Raw genomic sequence first — 20,681 nt, 5'->3', positions numbered from 1 at the left:
ATTCATAATTGAACAATGAATTTTGAATCTTGCATCTTGAACTAAGTTAATTTGTTAAATGGTCATTGGTAATGGTTATGAAGTTTCAAGTTTCAAGTTTGAACTTTTGGTTTGTGAATTGCATTTCAATTTTCTCTATTCAACTATATTCGGTATGTTATATAATATATTGAAGTATCATTTCATAATTAGCATTTTTAGTCTTATATATATACACTATGCAATCCCCTCCCGCCCCCTCCGCACCCTCGTCATCCCCGAATTGAGGCCCTTTTTTTTTTCCCGTAGTTGAAACTCGTCCCGACATCCCACCGCACCGCCGCACCCCTGCGCCGGTGTAACACTGTTTTAAAGGTAATATTTAGATTATAAGATGGGTGTTGGGAAATCAAGAGAAAATCCATATACTTACAGGTTGCTTATACTTATCTCTTGAATGTGCCATTAAGTCTTCCCATTGCACGATGCTCCATTTGATCAGTGCCAACTAATGACTAAATATATGGTCCTTTATTTGCTGTTATCCAACCTACTCTAATACCATGTTAATGTTTTGACCGGATTTGAAGATAACCAACAAAACCAAAATAATGAGACATTGAGACATAACAATTTATTCTGGAAAAATCCTGCAACTTGAGGCAGAAAAACCCAACCACAAATATATCACTATATTTATGAACAAGCTTAAGTCAAATACAACATGCCCAAACACAAGGCTCAAACTGAATTGATATTATGAAATAGAAGATATCAATGTGTATATCATACGGATTCCTACTAAAGAATATGTAAAATTGCCTTGACCCTGCATTATCTTGCCATTACAAAACGAAGATGCCTTCGTTGTTTTGACCTCCATTGTCTTGACTCTTAATGTCTTGTCCCTTCAAAGTGAGGACCCTTTATTGCCTTCAATATAAGATAATTTATTTAAATATTTAAAATCTAGGTAAGAAAGATTGCTCTTGACGCTATAACTTCAATACTTTGCATAACAAAAACTATCAAGAAATAAAGACTGATTAGAAAGTTACTAAATTAAACAACTTATTGAGTAAAAAGTTACTAAAAACCAATTGAGTAACTTAAAACAAAGATTACTCACATGATAATTACAAAAAATATTACAATATTACTTCAATGGTGAAGACATCTAATAAAAAAGAACTTCTATGTGGTGAAAATGGGCAAATACCAAAGCAACATTACATTTGATGGTTGCACTTCTTAGGGAGATATTATTGAGACTTGCAAAAGATGTAGCCTTGTTTTCATTGCAATGACAAAGAGGTGATCTTACAAGGTTTAGTAGTTGAGATGCCAAGAGTAATAGTATCATCCAAAAGTACAAAGAGAGCCTTTTAAGCATGGTCAAGTATAATGGGCTGTCCAATGTATGATGCTTGACAAGTCTTCAATCAAAGGAAAACCTATACATGTAGAAATCCAATCTATTCCAAACAAACATAAAAAGGTTTTTGGTGACATTTCTCTAGTACTTCCACAAAAAACGGGTTTCAAACACATTTTGAACTTGAAGAAGGGTCAAAATCTGTTATCACCACACACTATCAACATCCAAGAAGACATAAAGAAGAATTTGAGAAAACCATGAAGGAATAATTGGAAATGGGACATATTCTGCCTAGCTCTAGCCCCCTAGCTTCCTTTGTACTATTAGTAAAATAGAAAGATGGTACCATGAGGGTGTGCATTGATTATAGGATGCTTAACAAGAAGACCATTAAAAACCGTTTACTAATTACTAGGGTGGATGAACTTCATGGGTGATGTACTTTTAAAAAATTGACTTTTGTTTAGGATATTACCACTGAATTAGGGTGTGGATGAAGAATGCTCACCAATAACTTTTAGATGTCATTTTGGGCACTTTGAGGTCCTTATCTTGCCTTTTGGACTAACCAATGCTTGTGCTACTTTTCAATCGTGTACAAACCACCCTTTTAGCAAACAAGTAATTTCTCTCTCTTGGTATTCTTTGATGACATTCTAAATTATAACAGAACTTGGGGAGAACACTTAAGATACCTAGATGAAATATTGGGGATACTTGAACAATAGCCATTATTCGCCAAGATATCGAATTATAAATTTGGATTGGAGGAGTAGGACACAAAATTAGTGCCCAAGGAGTTACCATGGATAAAGATACTATTGAAGCCATAAAGGATTGGTTGACAACAAGGACATTAACAAACCTAAGGGGATTTTGGGACTCTACAACTACCACAAAAAATCTGTCAAAGGCTTCTTGAAGTTAACCACCCCACTAAAAAACTTAATTGAGAAAGGTGCACTGTCATGGAGTATAGAGGCCCGACAAGCCTTTGAAAAGATTAATAAAATAATGAGCTCTTGCCCAATTTTGGCATTTTGGACTTCTTATTACTTTTGAGTTTGAATGTGATCCTCCTGGAGAAGGTGTTGGAGCACTACTAATGCAAAACAGACATCCTATAGCTTTTGAGAGTAGACAACTAAAAGAAACCAAAAATAACTATTCCATCTATGACAAGGAAATGCTAGCAATCATGCATGCCTTAGCAAAATTTAGACAATACCTTGTTTGTCAGAGGCTTATTTATAAAAACTAATCATACTAGCTTGAGATTATTCTAAAACCAAAAGGATCTAAATGGCATACAACAAAAATGAATGAGCTAATTACAAGTCTATGATGTTGACATCGATTATATGAAAGGGAACAATAATTTTTGGAACCAATGCCTTATCATGAAGATCCCTATGCTCCATGATGGATATCTCCATCGAATGGGAATGTTTCATAATTGTAGAGTATGGCGAGGGCACACTATTAAATGATATATTAGGAGGAAAGCTACAATATGAAAGTTGCAAGAAAAAAAAATGTCACTTTGGGGTCAAAGATGAAGGGAAAATTATTGAAGCTTATCATGCCACCCCTTTGGTAGGACACCAAGTGTAATACAAAACTTCCAAAAAAATGAGAAAGAGATTCTCTAAGAAAGGTCTCAAAGGAGACATCCTAAAACACATTAGAGAGTGCGTGGCATGTTAGAGGAGCAAAGAACATATAGTTTTCACAATATTGCTTCTACTCTCACCAATTAGAAATAGGATTTATTTTCAATGAACTTTGTTTGAGGATTTCTAATGGTACAAGGAATTAGATTATATGGTGTGGTGGACCATTTGGCTAAGTGTCCACATTTCCTTGCAATAATCATTTATTATAGTCACTCAAGTGGTCATTGCGTTTTTGAAAGAATTTTTAAAATTGCATGGTTTACCCAAAAATACTGTCAATGGTAAAGATAATAGATTCCTTAGTTTGTTTTGGCATGAGGTTTTCAAATGAGTGGGGGATTAAACTAACCCCTAGCACACCTAGTACAAGTTACCACCGACAAATTGATGGACAAAGTTAATTTGTCAATAAATGGTTGGAGGGATATCTAAGAAACTACGTCACCAAATAACAAAATGCATGGATCAAATGGTTACACCTTTTGGAATATTCTTATAACACCACCCATCATATGTCAACATGAATGAGTCCTTTCAAAGCCTTGTATGTGTATGAGGCAACCTCATCTGGAGATTAATTTCACCTAAAGTTGGGTGCCAGGAGCTGGAGACTTAGTCCAACAAAATGTAGACATTATGAACACAATTAAAGATAAGTTGCACCAAGCACAAAATCAACAAGAGATATTTGTTGATCAACGAATTGAAAGGACACTCAAAGTTGGGGACTTAGTCTTCCTAAGATTGCAACCCTATAAGCAATCATCAATTAAAGTAAGTTGGATGGAAAATTGAAACCGAGACTCTATGGGCCTTACAAGATTATAAGGAGGATTGGCGTGGATGCTTACGAGTTTGGAATCATTGGCGAGTAGCATAATTCATAATGTCTTCCACATGTCTTGCATTAAAAAGGTGCTAGGATGACATATCACACCATGTTTGGAAATACCCTTGCTTAATGATGAAGGCAAATTGATTTTGGAACCCGAAACCATTATCAATATGTGAGTAGAAATTCCGATTAAAAAACTATTCCCGAGTATTTGGTTAAATGGAATCATTTGCCTATGGAAGACACCGGTTGGTAAGGAACCAAGATCTTTTGGTCATCCCTATTTAAAATTTCTTGAGACCAAGCAATCTTTGGAAGGGTGGACTGTCATGCCTCCCCACCGTAAGAGAAGATGATAAAAATATAACACAACAAATTGCCACATAAGAAAGAAGCAAAGAACAATAAATAAGGGGTTGACATCTCCCTTGAAAACATATTAATTATTGCTTTGGGATCGATGCTTTCCTTGATTGTTGATTATCATCTTTAGCAAGGGGCAGTGGGTGTTAGTAAAAAGGCAGCAGGTGCACAAGAAGAGGGGTATCTGTTCAAAGTTATAGAGATGTGACCTTTCCCAACTTGTGGGGTATAAAAGGAGTTGAAGCCTCATTTGAAGGTGGATGGAATGGTCAAGAACAAGCCAATAAGAAAATAAGAAATCAGATCTGAATCAAGAGCAGAAGTACATATTGAATATCAGCAAATGATAAGTGTTAATGCCATTGTAGTATTTGCAGACAATAATGATCTTTGTTAATAATCTGAATGCTTTTTTTCATAAAAATGTATTGGAAGATTCATATGATAATCCATTTTGTATTTAGAGATACAGATTGCAAATAGGAAGGACAGTCTTTGTACTCTTATCAACTACACTACGCTGAGATGGAATGGATGACCAGCCTTCCATGCCCCTGTTTCAAAGCTTCTATTTTAACACAAACAGGGAGGATGGTGGAAAAGGTTGTGAATTTTGGCTTTACGCCTAGCAATTGCATTTCTTCGAAAGTTTCTAAGTCTTTTCATCAAATCTATAATCTGTAAATCTGTAGTCATTGCATTCTTTGAGATGAAAGGTCAGTAGTAGCCGCAAAGGAAGCCATGGCAGCCAAGTATGGCCTGGCCATTGTTTTTTAAGTTTTTTAAGTAGATGTAGTTGGATTGAAGTTAGCAGAGCAGTGCGCTGAGTCGGAGAATAAGGAGAGTTTTTTAATGTCGTTTCAACAAATTTAGTAGATTTCAAATAGTTTCCCTTCCCAAGATTCTCTCAAATTCATTTGGTTTGATTAGGCACTTCTTCCATTTGTTTGAAGATATTTTATTTGAATGTTTAAATGGTGCATTCAAAAGAATTCTCATTTCATCCATTGAACTTTGAAGTTGAAATTCTAGTATAACAAGATAAAAAGTTAAACTAGTTAAACCTACAAAGAGTCTAATCAAAATTAGTGAGAATTACTCCTCCATGGTGTGATTGTGTTTATCCTTTTATTTCTTCTCATAATAATTTTTATGAAAAAGCGAGTGATATGACAAAGCTTTCTTTTTTATTACCTTTGGATAAATAGAGGCAATATATATTAATTTCAACTAGGCATGATTAGCCGTCAACAATTGTTTAACAGAAAAATAATGATTTATGGATAGTTAACTTTGCAATTATTGTTCCTTAAACTTTTTCTAATAGGACATGATCATTAGTTATGATGAATATTGACTTGTCCTAGTAATTGAATTCATGAGGTTATAAATCGTAAGGTAATAATATTATTATTATCACAAATATATCCTCATTCGGCAATTTAACAATTAAGTGTTTCATACCGAGCATAGTGTTCACCATAATTATACTTAAAAGCAAATTTATCATTAGTAATGTCAGCCTCCTTATAGACAGATAGTGCAGTATAATATGCATGATGTAGTCATCTTGAAGACAACAGTTAATAAGATGACAATGTTATATGAGATGAAATTGTATATAATGCATCCAAGTATAAGTTAGTGGACAAGTTTTAAATACGGGTTCTATATATCCAATAATCAGATGAAAGAATCCTATAACAAGGTGGATATTCTACCATGTTGATATCCATAATTACGAGAAGCATTTATTTATAGGTGACAAGTGCTAAATCTTATCTAGATGAAAAGGCTAAGCTATTATAAGGGAAATGAGTTATGTAAGGAAGACGAAACTAGAATGTTAAAAATATCTTTACCATTAATACATGAAGATACAATCGTGGCGTTCTCACTTATCTCGGTTGTGGCTCAAACATTAATAATTCTTAACATGTCTTTGAGGATCCAAAGGAATTTGTATATGTTTATTAGGATGATGTCATATATCTTATGAATCATTGAACTATATTGAAGTGGCACCCAACTAAAGCCTTGTTGGGGTGTTCCTAGTGGCCTTACTTTATAGAAATATTATGACCACATGATGTTTATAGACCTCCCAATTACAATAATCTGATAGGAGAGTTATCATGCGATGCATTGGATGATAGTATGATTGTATGGTTGTGCAAGAATCATTGCTAAGAATAAACTTAAGATGTAGGAATTATGATATTTTATATACGTGTGATATTGAAAATATTTATGGAGCACTATATTGAGCAAATGTTAAGATGGATTTACTCTCTTGTCCTAATTTAATAGTAAGACATGCCATTTAATTATAGAATGACATTTGAGCACGGAAGTAAAGAATTCTATATGACTACACGATATCCATTGTCTGCTTAAGTATAAGAACATCATATGGAATCTATTATGTGAATTCTGAATGGAAGTGTTTCCAATGTGCTTATGTAAATTGAGGTAATGTAATACGGAGTAATAATCTTAACCCTATGTTTGTAAAGCAACTTTGGGATGATCAAGTTGGCTTATGAATAATAAAAGGGTGAAATTGGTTCAAGACCTCGATATCTTTAAAGTAAGTGTGATAGTACAATTTGTTAAATTGTGATTGGGATTTCCTATTTGTTGCTAATCACCATTAACTATGATGGAAAATATTAATGAGCCTTTGGTTTTGGTAACTTGTCTGTAGGTCCTTTGAGAAGCCTAGTGAGGAGAACTACATGTAACTTTGACTCATTTGGAAGTGGGAACATAGGCAACACTTGAGTGAAGGATACCCTTGTGATCTCAAGTCCGTAGGGGAGAGTTTAGGCGGGGATAACTCTAGGGATCGGGGTTAATCTTTGATTAACCTTTCCTCTATTGTAGTCTACAGTTGAGATTGGAACAAGTAGTAATGGTTATATAAGGGATGAGAAACCCAATAAATATTTAATGCATAATGTGCTTGAATAAAAATATAAAGGAAATGATTTGGGATGAGTACTTTATATTCAATATCTACTTAATGTCATGTGTTGTGTCGAGGCCCTAATGCATTGTTTTGATATAATAGTTATGTGTTTGAGATATTTAAGCCCAATCTTGTAAGAATTTGTGTATGACCTTGTAGATCATTCAATTATTATCTACTTGTTCTAAATTAAGAACTTTTATTCCATTTATAATGCTAAGCCAAGTACAGGCGCTGACTTTTACAAATATGGATGGAGTTAGGACCCTATGAGGGCATAGGTAGAGGTAAGTATTCCTCTAGCATGTAGACTAGTTTGTCTGTTCGAGATGATCACTGAATGATAATCCTATGACCTGCTTGAGATAAGCTTATCCGTTTGAGATTGACAGTAGTCAAGGAGCATACTATGTTGATTGATTGTTAGTCGTACCCCCTAGGTAGTGGATGGTTACCTGTAGTTGTATGCAGGCGAAGGATACCCGTGTTGATCGAGGGAATTGGACTGATTACATTAGGATCATGTGGGTCCAGGGGCCAATATCATGTTGGCAATGGATGTCCTCATTGCTTACTTATGTGATGGACTGCAGGGAAGAGAAATTATAATGAGGAATAGGTGGGTGATAATCGGAGTGGTCTCATGGTATAACTTTGCACATAGTTTGCTGTGAAATGGTATACTTCACCCTATTGGGTTGAGGATAGACCCTTGGTGTATAAGATGCACCAAGTTCTCTTACCAAGTATATGCTAGTGCAAAACCCCAGGAAAGGAATGGGACCCAAGGTGTAGAGTACAATACACCAATATGCCTTTTTTTTCTAGGATGCACTATGGATGAGGGATGGTTAGCCATTGATTATGACCCAATCATCATATTCTTTGTGATGCTTATATAAGACAATTACCATGCAGTTCATTATGCTTATATCAACCCATAACTATTGTCTTATGTTCAACTATGAGTTGAGCACTATTGTTATTGTGATGTATGTTGGAGCTACTTTCTATATATGTGATGTATGGAAAGCTAGTCATCTTGTGTGCTTATGATGTGTATGAGCTAGTCCTTGTGTGAGGGAGGCATGCTCGAGATAATTGCTATGTGATATTTTGACACGAATCTCATGCGTATGCATGGAATTGGTATACCAATTAGTGATGATGATGGGTATGGAATTATCAACTAATAATGGAAAAATCGATATCTTTTTTGGGATTGACTCAAGTTCAAGGGACCTCTTAATTAATAGACATTATTAAAGCGATCATAGATCTTGTCAAGAGGAGAGAGTAAGTTCCCTCCATGTGCAAACTACGAAGCCTTCGACTTCCCATGAGAGGATACATAAGTAGGGTCATTAGGAGTGATCCCTCAAAGGCTTAGGTTTAGGTCTAGGACGATTCTAGATATGGAAGTTAAATGCCATCATAAGACGGCTTAAAATGGGAAATTGAGTTGTTGCCACCATAGTGAATGGAGGGGATTAAAATTCGCCACTTCTAAATTAAATAGAAGATGAATGGTTGATTAAGTTGATCATTGAAGTTAAGAAAAAATAATTCAACTAAAGTTGGTTGTTACAATTTTACCTTTTCAATCATTGTGTCCATACCATCATACATTTACCCAAAACAAGGTTGATCTATATCAGCAAAGCATAGCATAGTCATCACGGGCTTGGTAAAATCTAATACAAATTGCACATGAGCCCGCTAACTATCATCCAAGACCAATGCATTCACCTTTTGTGCCCTCTTTGAATTTGAAGCCTTCCATATACCCCACTGGTTATAAATAATCATTTGGCTCAGTGCCCCTTGCACCTTGACAAATCATCTCGTAACAATAGTATGAGATGCAAAGCATATCTCAACAACCTAAGCAAGCTAATAACAATTTGTCCAAATATCAAGCAAAGTTCTATACAATTCGTTAATTAAACATGACATAAAATTTATTCAAACTAAATAAATAAATTAAATTTAGTAATTACAATTTACCTTCAACAACTCCATTTTGGAGAATGCTCTGAATATTGATTGTGATGTGTGATGGTTCATCACAAATATTTGTATCTCCTCCCCCTTAGTATATTTGCTTCACCCAATGTATTTGAGTGCCAATTTGTTGCATGAGTTGAGGTGTACGGTGCATGATGTCCAAAAAATATGGTCATAAAAGCCCTTAACCAAAGCACCTGCATTGTCTATAATCATCTAGACCACATTCTCACTACCCACCATCTCAATAGCCTTAATGAGAATTCTGGAAATGAATTCAACTACCTTGAAAAATATTGCCCCTTAGGGAACATTGCAATCACATTAATCAATGGCCTTTTTTTTGTATCTTTCCATCCATCAAAAACAATAGAAACACTAGGTTTCCAAGAATATTTAATTGGTTGAATAACTCTCTTTATAGAAGTCTTCTCTTTTTGGAATAGAATGGTACACACCTTTTCATTCTTAGGACTTGTGTAATTAGTCGGTGCTTTATTGATGGTTGCCGCCATTTCCTTCTAATATGGTGATCTCATCAAGTTGAAAGGAAGACCATTGGCATAGAGGCAGTGTGCAATGGCTTGATCAACAAGCTCTCTTGCCTCCATTTTAAACACAGTGTCCAATGGACCTCTTATGCAGGATGCAATTTCTACTTCTTTCTCCTCCTCTTGGGTACAAGTACTTGCAAGAATGGATGTCTAGAAGATACAATTGGTTCAGTTGGAAAATGTATTGTTTCTTTTCGGATGGAGGTTGATAAAAACTTTGTTTTGATTTTCAACCAATTTATCAGCAGCTTCTTGTTCTTTTACATATGAAGCTATTTGTCCTTTATATATCCCCTTCTCATATGTGCCTTTGCACATTGCCATTTTATGGCCAAAAGGGCCCATAAAATGAAGTTTGACTTGGGAATATCAGCTATTGAATGGTTTGCGTTTGTTACTTTGACATAATCTCACTTTCAAAGATATGAGTCACCTCTTGAAACTTGTGACATTCTTGTGGCATGTCTCCATAAAGGAGATCCTACATCAATTTTGAAACTTTCTGCTTCTTGCCCTCCCACTGAACTTCGACTGCTGGCAGTGTTTACTGTATGGGGTAAATGGTTTACTAATGCATACAGACAATAGATAAGAACATGTAACACAACAATACTCCTTTTATTATTCGCATATATGCCAAAGAGATTACATAGTGCTTCCAATGATGATTACAATGATCTCGGATGGTGTACATATACTTCCTGAAGAACCTTCCCGAAGGGGTCCGTCGGCTACATAACAATTACCGACTAATGCTAATCTACGCGTTGGTTGTTTTATAATTTTACCAACAACATCATCCCCCCCAAAAATAAAAGTCGTTCGTGCCGATGCTGATCAAATTCACTCCTAATTTCGGGCACTTGGCATCTTCATGATCTCTAGGACCGCACCATCGCCATAACAACTTTGGTGTATTTGCTGATGTACAGCTTCGTGCAAAGTGGCCCCACAAACTGCATGCTCGACATTGAACCATCGGGCGGCTGTTTTCATCGTACTGAATTCAGCTGTGGCCCCCATTATAATTGTTGATATTATTGTTTTGCCCTCTTCTATTATTTCTGTACCCACCCGAAGTGGCACGATCATTGCTTGTGTTTCCGCTCCCTCTTGATGTAGAAGCCTCCTGTGTTAGGAGCACTTGTTGATGCCCTCTTGTTTTCATATTGAAGGGGCATTCCTTTGTGGAATGTCCCATAATTTCGCAAATATCACAGAATTGGTTTTTCGGGCAAGATCCCTTCGTGTGACCTTTTGTCTTACATTCTGTACACCATAGCTCATTTCCCTTCGTCTCTTTCTGCATATTCTTAAATGCCTTCATCATTCTGATCATATCCTTCTGGAGAGCTCAAACTTTCTTATTGTCTTTTTCGTCACCACTGCTATCTCCTTTTGAAGACGAGTCATCTGAGTCGGATGAGCTACTTTTCTTCTTCTTTTTCGTTTTCTATTCACTCTCTAAGTCCATCGCTCAATTGTACGCTTCGGTGTGTGATGATGGTGACACAATCTTCATTTTCTTCCTTAACTCCGAGTGTAGTCCTTCAATGAACCATCGCTTTATCAGCCCATCTGTTGGCTTACTTTCCATTTTATTTATTAATTCTTTTAGTTTTTTGGCATAGACATAGACTGTTTCATTTTTCCCTTGCTTTGTGGTGTATATTTTTGCTACGATCTATTTGTTGTCTCACAGCAATTGAAACTCGGTGATAAACTCTTTTTTAATTGCTGCCTAGGAAGTTAATTTCTGGGGATCGACGTCGGCAAACCAATCAATTGCTACACCTCTCAAGGTTGCTGGAAATTGCCGGACCCATTCATCTGTGTCGGTTATGTCATTCGCCGTCCAAATTGTTTCGCATGTCTTACAGTGTCGGATTGGATCGACCGTTCCATCACCATCAAACTTTGGCAATTTTTCCTTTGGTCTAGCCATTACTATTCGAGTTGGAGGTACTTGTGTACTTGCGCTGTTCTGCACACCTGCGCTGTTCCGCACACCCGCGTTGTTCTGCACACCCACGCTGTTCTAAACACTCGTGTTGTTTCGAACAATTGTCTTATTTCCAACAACTGCTTTACTTGGCGAAAAAAGGTTTTCCTCAAACAAAGTTGGAAGTGTATTGTGGACGAAGAGTTCACTCCATGCTTGTGCTGCTTCGGCACTTTGAGCCGTGCAAGTCAATTCCCTTCCATCTAGATTCTCTTCCCTTGGCATATACAGGTTAAGAAATTCCTCCTTTGTTTCTTCCACCAAATTCAACCGTTGTCGAGTCTCTTCCAACAATTCCTCGGTGCTTTAGTGTTCGTCGGCAATTTGCTGAAATCTCCGTCTGCGCTCGGCCTATTTGTCCCAAAAAAAATTCTTGTGCGGTGCGTACTTCATTTTTTTCCTTTAGCTTATTCTTATTTTTGTTCAGTTGATTCAGCATTAGTCTTCATTCTTCTGCCTTCGTTCCAGGTCCATGGGCAATGGTGCCAAATGTTTACCGCATGGGGTAAATGGTTTACTTATGCATACAGACAATAGACAAGACCATTTAACACAACAATACTTTTTTTATTATTTGCATATATGCCGAAGAGATTACATAGTGCTTCCAATGATGATTACAATGATTTCAGATGGTGTACATAGACTTCCCGAAGGGGTCCGTTGGCTACATAACAATTACCGACTAATGCTAATCTACCCGTCGGCTGTTTTATAATTTTACCGACAACAAGTGGCGGCCATTCTTGCAGAATACAATCTAATTTCTTACTATAGTAAGAACTTAAATAAACTTAAATTAGAAAAAACTATGAACATCAAGCATACAAGTGCAAAAAAAATAATACAAAACTACTAAAATTGAAAGCTAAACTTGTTTCTTATTTCTTAATATATATTTTTTAAATTGAGAAATTTCTCTACAAACTTTAAAAAACTCATTAAAAGACTCAAGAATGGGATCAAATGCTTACCTTAGATGCTTAAAACTCTTTTGTGGAAGCTATCTCTTGCCCCATGAATGATCTTCAAAAAAATTATCTGGCCTTCAAAATGCCAAAATGGAGATCAAATGAGAAGAGAGGCTAGCTGCAAACAAAATGAGATGAAATGAGAAGAATAAAATATGTTTATTAGCACATGTTTATATGTGCTTTAAGAGGGAAAAAAAGTTAATTTTTGTTTTCTGGGCATGTGGATTCTGTCAGATGCGTCTGGGTGCCTGCCAGAAGCTCACCTTGGGCTTCCAGATGAACATCCCACAAGGCACCTGGGCCCGCATGAACATCTGCAGGAACTTGCACCTGCATCCTGTGTTCTAGGAGGAGCATCAGTAACCTAGTAATTATTTATGTAACAATTCTGTGTTTATATTGCTTTTGAAGTAATAAAAATATCCTATAATAACTTATAATTTTTATTAAATATATGTGAATGTGTTTTTCATTAATATCATATCCAGCTGTCGCCATATTGGAGGTCTCCAAAAATGGCCATATCCGTAAGCAATACCATGTTCTTCTGTATCTATATTTGTGCCCATAAAAGTTTGGATTATATTAATAGATTAAACTAGCGTCTTATATAATAAAATTAGCTGGCATTTATATGTCAAACAGAAAGACAAGCTCCCTTTATATTGATCTGATTTGAAGACTTTTCAAACACCATAAGTTTTATTAAATAATAGAGGGCTTCTTGCGTTTAGTTCAAAATTGAGTGCTTTGAATGATAGATTTTGAGTAGAATTAAAGAAGGCATAATGTCATTGGTTTTAATGAAAACTTCCACAATGATATGTCTCACATACTACAAACTTTTTACCCATGGTTAAATAGAAAACTAAAACATGTCATATAAAGACAATTACAGAAAAAAAAAACTGCCCCCTTGGGTAAGACATGCATTTTACTTTGCTGTTTAGACATTTCCAAAGTATTTTGTTACGATTTAGGGTTAGTTTCGCAGGGCATGAAAAGGTTTGTATTCACAATAAACTAGTGTGAGTGTGCGAAGGTTATATGCATAGTCAAGCTTATAAACAGCCTGCTTTATTAGCGGTAGGGAACCATCTGGCGCGAAGCCTATTTTATGGGAGTACTGATGCTTTTATTAGCTGTAGGGAACCATCTGGCGTGAAGCCTATTTTTATGAGAGTACTGATGTTTTTATAAACTAAATTGGGCCTCTTATTTTTTTCATTTAGATGTTTGAGCAATGTTGTCATAGATTCGTAAGCCTACAACATGTATGTATTGTGCTGTCTATAGTTTGAAGCATTCAGTGACTTATTTTGTTTTCATTCTAATGATAGATCAGCAAGTCTCCTGTTTTCAAAGCAATGCTGGAGAATGAAATGGAGGAGAGCAGGAGTGGCACCATCAAGATTACTGATTTCAGCTATGAAGTACTTAGGGCTTTTGTACACTACCTGTACACAGCCGAGACTTTTCCAGATGAACATATGGCCTTTGACTTGTTAGTGCTAGCAGAAAAATATCAGGTCAAGCATCTTAAAACTGTATCTGAGAAATTCCTAATGTCCAAGGTGAACAAGGACAATGCCATCATGACTTTTGCCTTTGCCCATCAGCATAATGCCAAGCATCTACGTGAGACTGCACTTTCATTAATCATTGAGAATATGCATACTTTGACAACAAGAGAGGAGTACCATCTCTTGGTTGACAAGGACCCAAGACTCGTTGTTGAAATCTACGAGGAATATCTATCTAAACAAGTGAATACTGCAGGGAAGGAATCTTCAAACTCATCTGTGAGATATTAAATGTATTGGTGGCAAACTATTGCTAACTGAATTGTGACTAAAAGCTTCAGAGCCTTGGAATTATCAATTGTATCTCCAGGCAATGAATTCTCTGCTTATTCATGTTTAGCACTTCATTACTTCTGTGGTCTATTTTATGTCATGTACCATATTAATATCATTTTCTGAGTCATTTAACAACTCTGGAGTATCCTAGTAAATGTGATCGTAATTTAGTTATATTTCCTGTGCATGAAGAGCTAAGGTTAATAAATCCTCCTGAATTTTTTTACAGGGCTGCAGGTATAATGTTCACATTGTACTGTGTGAGTATATGATTTTGATGCATTATTGTTCATCTAAGATGCAAATTCAGTTTTACTAAATTGCTAAGTTACCGATCCTGGTTCTGATGCTGATGTGGGTGTGGAGTGCTGATGTGCGGATTTTTTTTGGGGGGATTTTGGATGTGTTTGGGTGCGTCCATATATATATATATACACACACTATAGTTTATGTATGCAAATTTAGTTTTTGAATATTATTGCTTGCTGTGGCAGTCCTAAAATGATGGAGACATAACATGGGAAATAATCAAAGACTTAATCGAAATTATTTTGTATGAGCTAATATTTTTCAATAGCGACGCAGTATAGAAGGAAAACAACAAAACACATGGTACACTTATACTTGGCTTCTAGAATGATGAGAGTTTGTGAGAAAATTTGAAGGCGTAAGTATAGGTAAGTTTTTGAATAAGCCTTGTTTGACTAATTTGGTGTAACATTCAATAAATCTAATTGTTTTCAGCTACATTTGTATAACTAAGTATATTGCCAGTGTCAATGACTGAAACAGTTCATCTTCATGACATTATAATACTGCAAAAAACTGATTAAGTCTCCCCAAGTGTTCTAGTCAGTTTGGCAGTGTATATTGACTACATTTCAAAACAGTAAGCTTCAGACCAGTAACCAAGTGTTCTAGTCTCCCATTTGAGGGAGGGGGAAGATTCTGATGGAGAAGCACAACATCAGAAGAAAGGGATTAGGAGGAACAAAATAGGGGATCCAGTCAGCCATATTCGCAAAGGAGAGTTTACAGTCAGGATGCTCTGCGGATTCGCCCGGATGCTCCGCGGATTCTCTGTGGATGCTTTCCCAAGCATCCCGCAAGCTTCCACAGGCAGAAGCCACGCTTCCTGCCCACCTCCTGCCTCTTCCAAACACATCCGCACATCCCCGCGCATCTGCATCCACATCCTGGCCAAAATGCCATGCATCGGTATCTTAGCTAAATCACAAGGATGGAATGATTTTCATCTCTCTTCTGACATGCCCAATCATATATTGTGAGTTTCAATATTAAGGTTCTGTCTAGGTGCTTCATTATATCCCAGAAGTTTGCAAGTTGAGTTGATGGATCATGCTCTTGTTTGAGATGGTTGTAGCTTACAAAACACAGTCTAGCTGGCTTTATGCAATGGTTCAAACTCCAACTTTACATTTATGGGCATAATTGGCAATATTCAACTGGATTGCCATGCTCTATCTCAAATTCTATTTAGATTTCCCTATTGGTTATGTCATCAGATGTTTAATGCATCAGAGCTGAGAGGCTAATGGTCCCTATTTCCCTGTTTAAATTATGCGTCTCATCCAAGGAGAAAGCAAAGGTGATACTAGAGAATGATTATATTTAAAATCCAATTTCAATTAATTAACTGGAAAATGGTTTTGGACCTTTGATTGCTGTAGACTGCTACATTTCCATTCAAGGCACATTCTTTGTGAGTTTTGTAGGATTTCTTTTTGGTCTTTCAACCATTCTACTCAGTACAAATAATTGCTTTAATTGGGTCCAGTTGCACTCAGATTGGTCTGACATAAAGTACTAGGTTTCTGAAGAACCGATGTATTATCTGAAAATAGTGCTTTCTGTGATATGGCCATGAAAATTTGATTCTCGTGTTTGGAAAAGAGTCTATATTATGTCATTTTATTATATCTTGTTCTTACAAGACTCTGGGTTGATTATCTTACTGCTCATTGTAAATGGAAGGCATTGTGTTCTCAATCCTGAAAGAAAGGGCAAAAGTTTGAACAGGCACTGCCACGGAAACTCATAATTGAAGAATTGAGTCAGTTTTTAAATGTTGATTCAAATTCTTAGAACTTGGAATTGTCTCTATATACCTTTAATAATGCTTTGGAGGATAACTACTGTTAGAATTAAACTTTGGAAGAAAAATGCTGTTTGAAATAAGCTTATTTTTATTCTGTGCTGTCAATATGTCAATTTGAGTGCCTTAAGTTCCCGTTACTTTACACATCATAGTAACACGGAGATGCATCCCCCCCCCCCCCCCCCACCTTTTGTCCCACGTCCCAGAGACTTTTGGACGCACTAGGGACTTGGGGACTCCGTCCCCCCGTCCCCAGCAGCGCCACCAGATTCCGCCACCTCCGCTGAGGATGAGGGACGTCCCGATGTTGACTATTTGTTGATTCAACTATTTATGTTTAATGTTCAATGTTCCAATTCCATCCAATGTTCAAGTATTTACTCTTTAATATCTTTACATCTTATATTGCAATACATCTTTTGATAACTAGCAATTTAATGTATCATATGTATCTATACACGCACCCCTCCTATCCCCCACCACTGTACCCCCGCCGTCCCCCCACCGTCTCCAAATTAAGGCACCTTTGTCCCTTCGTCCTGGAAACTTGTCCCCCTGTTCCGCCGTCTCCCCGTCCCCCAAGATGGTGTAACTATGTTACACATACAATTATTGGTGTTCCATAAACCACAGTCAGCATTTGGGTCAATAACCAAGTCCTCCAGCAAGTTATTTTTTGTTTACATGTTACATCCTCCACAAGGCAGGCACAATATTAATCACCAGAGAAACTTTAAGTGGAATCTCTGGATAGAAGCAGCTTGCATAGAAGAAATGACAAAGTGAACAAAAGCTTTCTGCATTTCCTAAAGTGGCGAGGCTTATAGCTTCAGGAACATCACCAACAAATTCAGGTGTGTATCAGCAAAAACCTAGCAGAGATATATATCATCACAGCATAGACAGTCAAGATCTGTGCATGGAAAATTCATTTGCAAATTTACAGAAAATGAAAGGATGTTTTTTCTACATTCTTTAACTCATTTATCTTTGTTATCTTTGCGTAGAGGATCTTGGTAGAGTTCATGTGCTGTCTTTAAGACTTTGAGGGTCAGCTTTGATCACACTCCTTAAATTTGGAAGCATGAGTCATGCTTGTTGCAGTGTGGGGTGGGAGTTCAAAACTGAAAGCATTCTGCATTTCCTAAAGTGGTGAGGCTTATATCTTCAGGAACATGACCAACAAATTCAGGTGTGTATCAGCAAAAACCTACCAGAGATATATATCATCACAGCATAGACAGTCAAGATCTGTGCATGGAAAATTTATTTGCAAAATTTTACAGAAAATGAAAGGATGTTTTTTCTACAGTCTTTGACTCATTTATCTTTGTTATCTTTGCATAGAAGATCTTGGTAGAGTTCATGAGCTGTCTTTTAAGACTTTGAGGGTCAGCTTCGATCGCATTCCTTAAATTTGGAAGCATGAGTCATGCTTGTTGCATTGTGGGGTGGGGTTTAAAACTGGGCCAGCCATTCACAAATGTCTTGCAGCATACCACAATTTCTTGGAATATAGATGTGATAACAACATTAGCTACAGAGAAACTTTTGTAATTTATGGTTACTCTACAAGAAACCTATAAACCATTGCACTGCATGGAAATGAATATCCCAAGCCCATGTTTTCAGCCTGTGCATTTTGTGTATTTTTGCGATTTATCTTGAAGAGGATGAATGATGACAAAATCCCGTCCTTATTCTGAGGTAATTATGAAGAATTAATAAGAATGGTGACTGACATCCTCATTGCAGATTTGTCTTCTTTCTGTCACTATGTATTTTTTGTTTTCTTGGTAGATGTTGGGTGAGGTTTTGGGCTGCCTTTAATGTGATGAGATTCTTGTGATGCACATTAGTGTGCTACACTTGAATTTAAAACATAGCTGTTACATGACCTTGCTACATATTGAAATTCTTTGAATTTTGAAATTCTTTTATGCCATTAACTTTAATAAGAGGATGCTCCAGCATGAAGAATTTTTTAATCTTTTTAATCTGGAAAGCTGCTGAGTGTTTTCTATTAAGAAAACAGGTTTTGAAAGGCCCCTGAAACCTTGTACATTTAGATTCAAAGATATAACATCAAGCCCAGTAGACAAAACTGAGCGAAAAAGAATAGAGCCAACAACTGAACAAAGGCCAGCTACAAAAGGACAGCACACCGACCACTGACCACAAACAGAAAACACTTAAAAATCAGAGAAAGGACACCATATGTGACTTACCCCATTTTCTTTATCAGCTCCGCTGCCTGCTTCTCCAGCTGGCCCATCTTCTCTGCAGCTTCCTTGATCTGATTGATGTCCGAAGAGGCCCTTGCTGTCATTTTCCTCATGCTGGCTCTGGTCCTCCTCCCAATCCCATCCTTGCTATTTGCGGCAACACCTTGATCCTCAGTGACAGTAACAATGATCCTCATACTCATCAGACAAGATAACAACTTTGGCTTGTTTTTTGGACACAAAGGTCCTACCATGCTTCCAGGCCGACATTATCCTCTTCTTATCCACTGCCTTCCCTTGCTTTTTCTTGCTGTGGCCATCCTCCTCCTCAAATAGTCCTTGTCTGACTCCACTATTTTCTTAGTCTGCTTCTTGCTAGGAAGGGCACTTATATTCTTCTTTCGGGTCTTCAGAGATGCTTTCACAGGGGTCTTGAGGGCAGAACCCTTATCCTTTCCCTTGCTTTTAGGCACCACCTCCTCGCCCTCCGAGTGCAACCCTTCACTGTCCTAAGTTTTAGAGAGACCCTGGGATCCCTCTGCGACATCGTCCATGCCTTTCACCTCATGAAATTTCTCCATAGAATGGACTTTAATGTGCTCATAAATGAGCAACGTTAAGCCATCATGGAGCAGAGGGTTAGTAAGAATGGAAGCTGCTGAGTGTTGAGTTTGAAAAGATTAGGTGATTTTGTCCATTTTTATGAAAGGGTGATATCCATCTAAATCTCAACAGTGGTATAATGCTAAAAGATTATAAGAGTGATATCCATCTAAATATTAACAATGACATAAGGTGAATATATGTTTCGGGGATTGAGCATGTTGCCTTGTGATATCAAAGTACATAATGGGATTGTTGAAGCCATTTAATCCCTCTTTCAGTATTGGAATTATTATTTGTTAGGCATTACTGGTATAATACCACTGCAAAGATATTGATTACAAGGAGAGACTATTAGGATTAGTTCCTCAATGGCAACATTATGAAAATGACCTTAGTTCCCATTTTTGCTCATAACCAACACAACCCACTCTCATGTTAAAGTCCATTGCATTAAAGAAACTCAGATGTCCTCCATCAATGGTCAAGTGCATGCATATGGTAACCCTGATCTTGTGCCTGTGGATGTGGTTCCGTAACTAAAAGATCAAAGCAGTTTGTTAAAAATACCTAAATATCTCAGATATTAGTATTTTGAGGTCTGTTTAATGAAAAACCAAATCTGCAGTTCTGGATATGATAATCATTTCATTGGTTTTTGGTATTTTGTGGCTTGCTAACCAAGAGATGTGAGATAGAAAATGTTACATACCTCCATGAACTCTTAATTTAACTGTTTGAATTGCATAATTAGAGCAGTGATGTTGCTATTTGAAATATGTTTTAAATATATGTTGATGGATTAATGGGTTTATGATGTAAATGTTAGAAATTAATATTTTATTTTATGGACACCTCATACTCGAGGAAAGGTCAAAGTTTCCATTTGGCCTGGGATAAAGAGATAAGTTAACCCTTGGGTTGTTTGGTTACCCTAAAGTCATAGAGCTGAGTTGTGGTTGGTTCTAGGTAAGTCATTGATGCTTCAACCTTGTCTAGGTTGGGGGTTTGCTCTCGCCCCAATTCCTTTCCTCGGGTCTATTGGGTGTCCTGCATCTAGTTATGGGTGTTTTTATTGTTGTTCCTTACATGCTGGTGGAAGGGTTCTTGTTGGAGTGGTGCTCATTGGACACTCG

At 36.8% G+C, this 20,681-nt stretch overlaps 1 protein-coding gene and 1 long non-coding RNA gene across 7 annotated transcripts in view; both read left to right on the top strand.

The window, feature by feature from the left end:
• The window catches only part of LOC149533116 (BTB/POZ domain-containing protein At4g08455-like), a 95,315-nt gene extending 80,582 nt beyond the window's left edge, over positions 1–14,733 (top strand). For all 6 annotated transcript variants that reach the window (XM_089807548.1, XM_089807545.1, XM_089807547.1 and 3 more), the window contains exon 3: positions 14,080–14,733. In XM_089807548.1, coding sequence (XP_089663674.1) covers positions 14,080–14,553 — 474 coding nt within the window. In that variant the 3' untranslated portion in view covers positions 14,554–14,733. The remainder of the gene's footprint in view (positions 1–14,079) is intronic.
• Positions 14,734–16,891: 2,158 nt separating this feature from the next.
• On the top strand, positions 16,892–18,471 carry LOC149533115 (uncharacterized). The gene is made up of 2 exons (XR_016357340.1): positions 16,892–17,571; positions 17,725–18,471. It is a non-coding gene; the product is annotated as an uncharacterized LOC149533115 (long non-coding RNA).
• The last annotated feature ends 2,210 nt before the right edge of the window (positions 18,472–20,681 follow it).

Source organism: Cupressus sempervirens, chromosome 10 (genome assembly GCF_028749045.1).
Source record: "Cupressus sempervirens isolate cs-2001-9-10 chromosome 10, ASM2874904v1, whole genome shotgun sequence".
Classification (NCBI taxonomy): Eukaryota; Viridiplantae; Streptophyta; class Pinopsida; order Cupressales; family Cupressaceae; genus Cupressus; species Cupressus sempervirens.
Note: the sequence above shows the minus strand (reverse complement) of the source record. Positions and strands in the feature narration are given on the sequence as shown.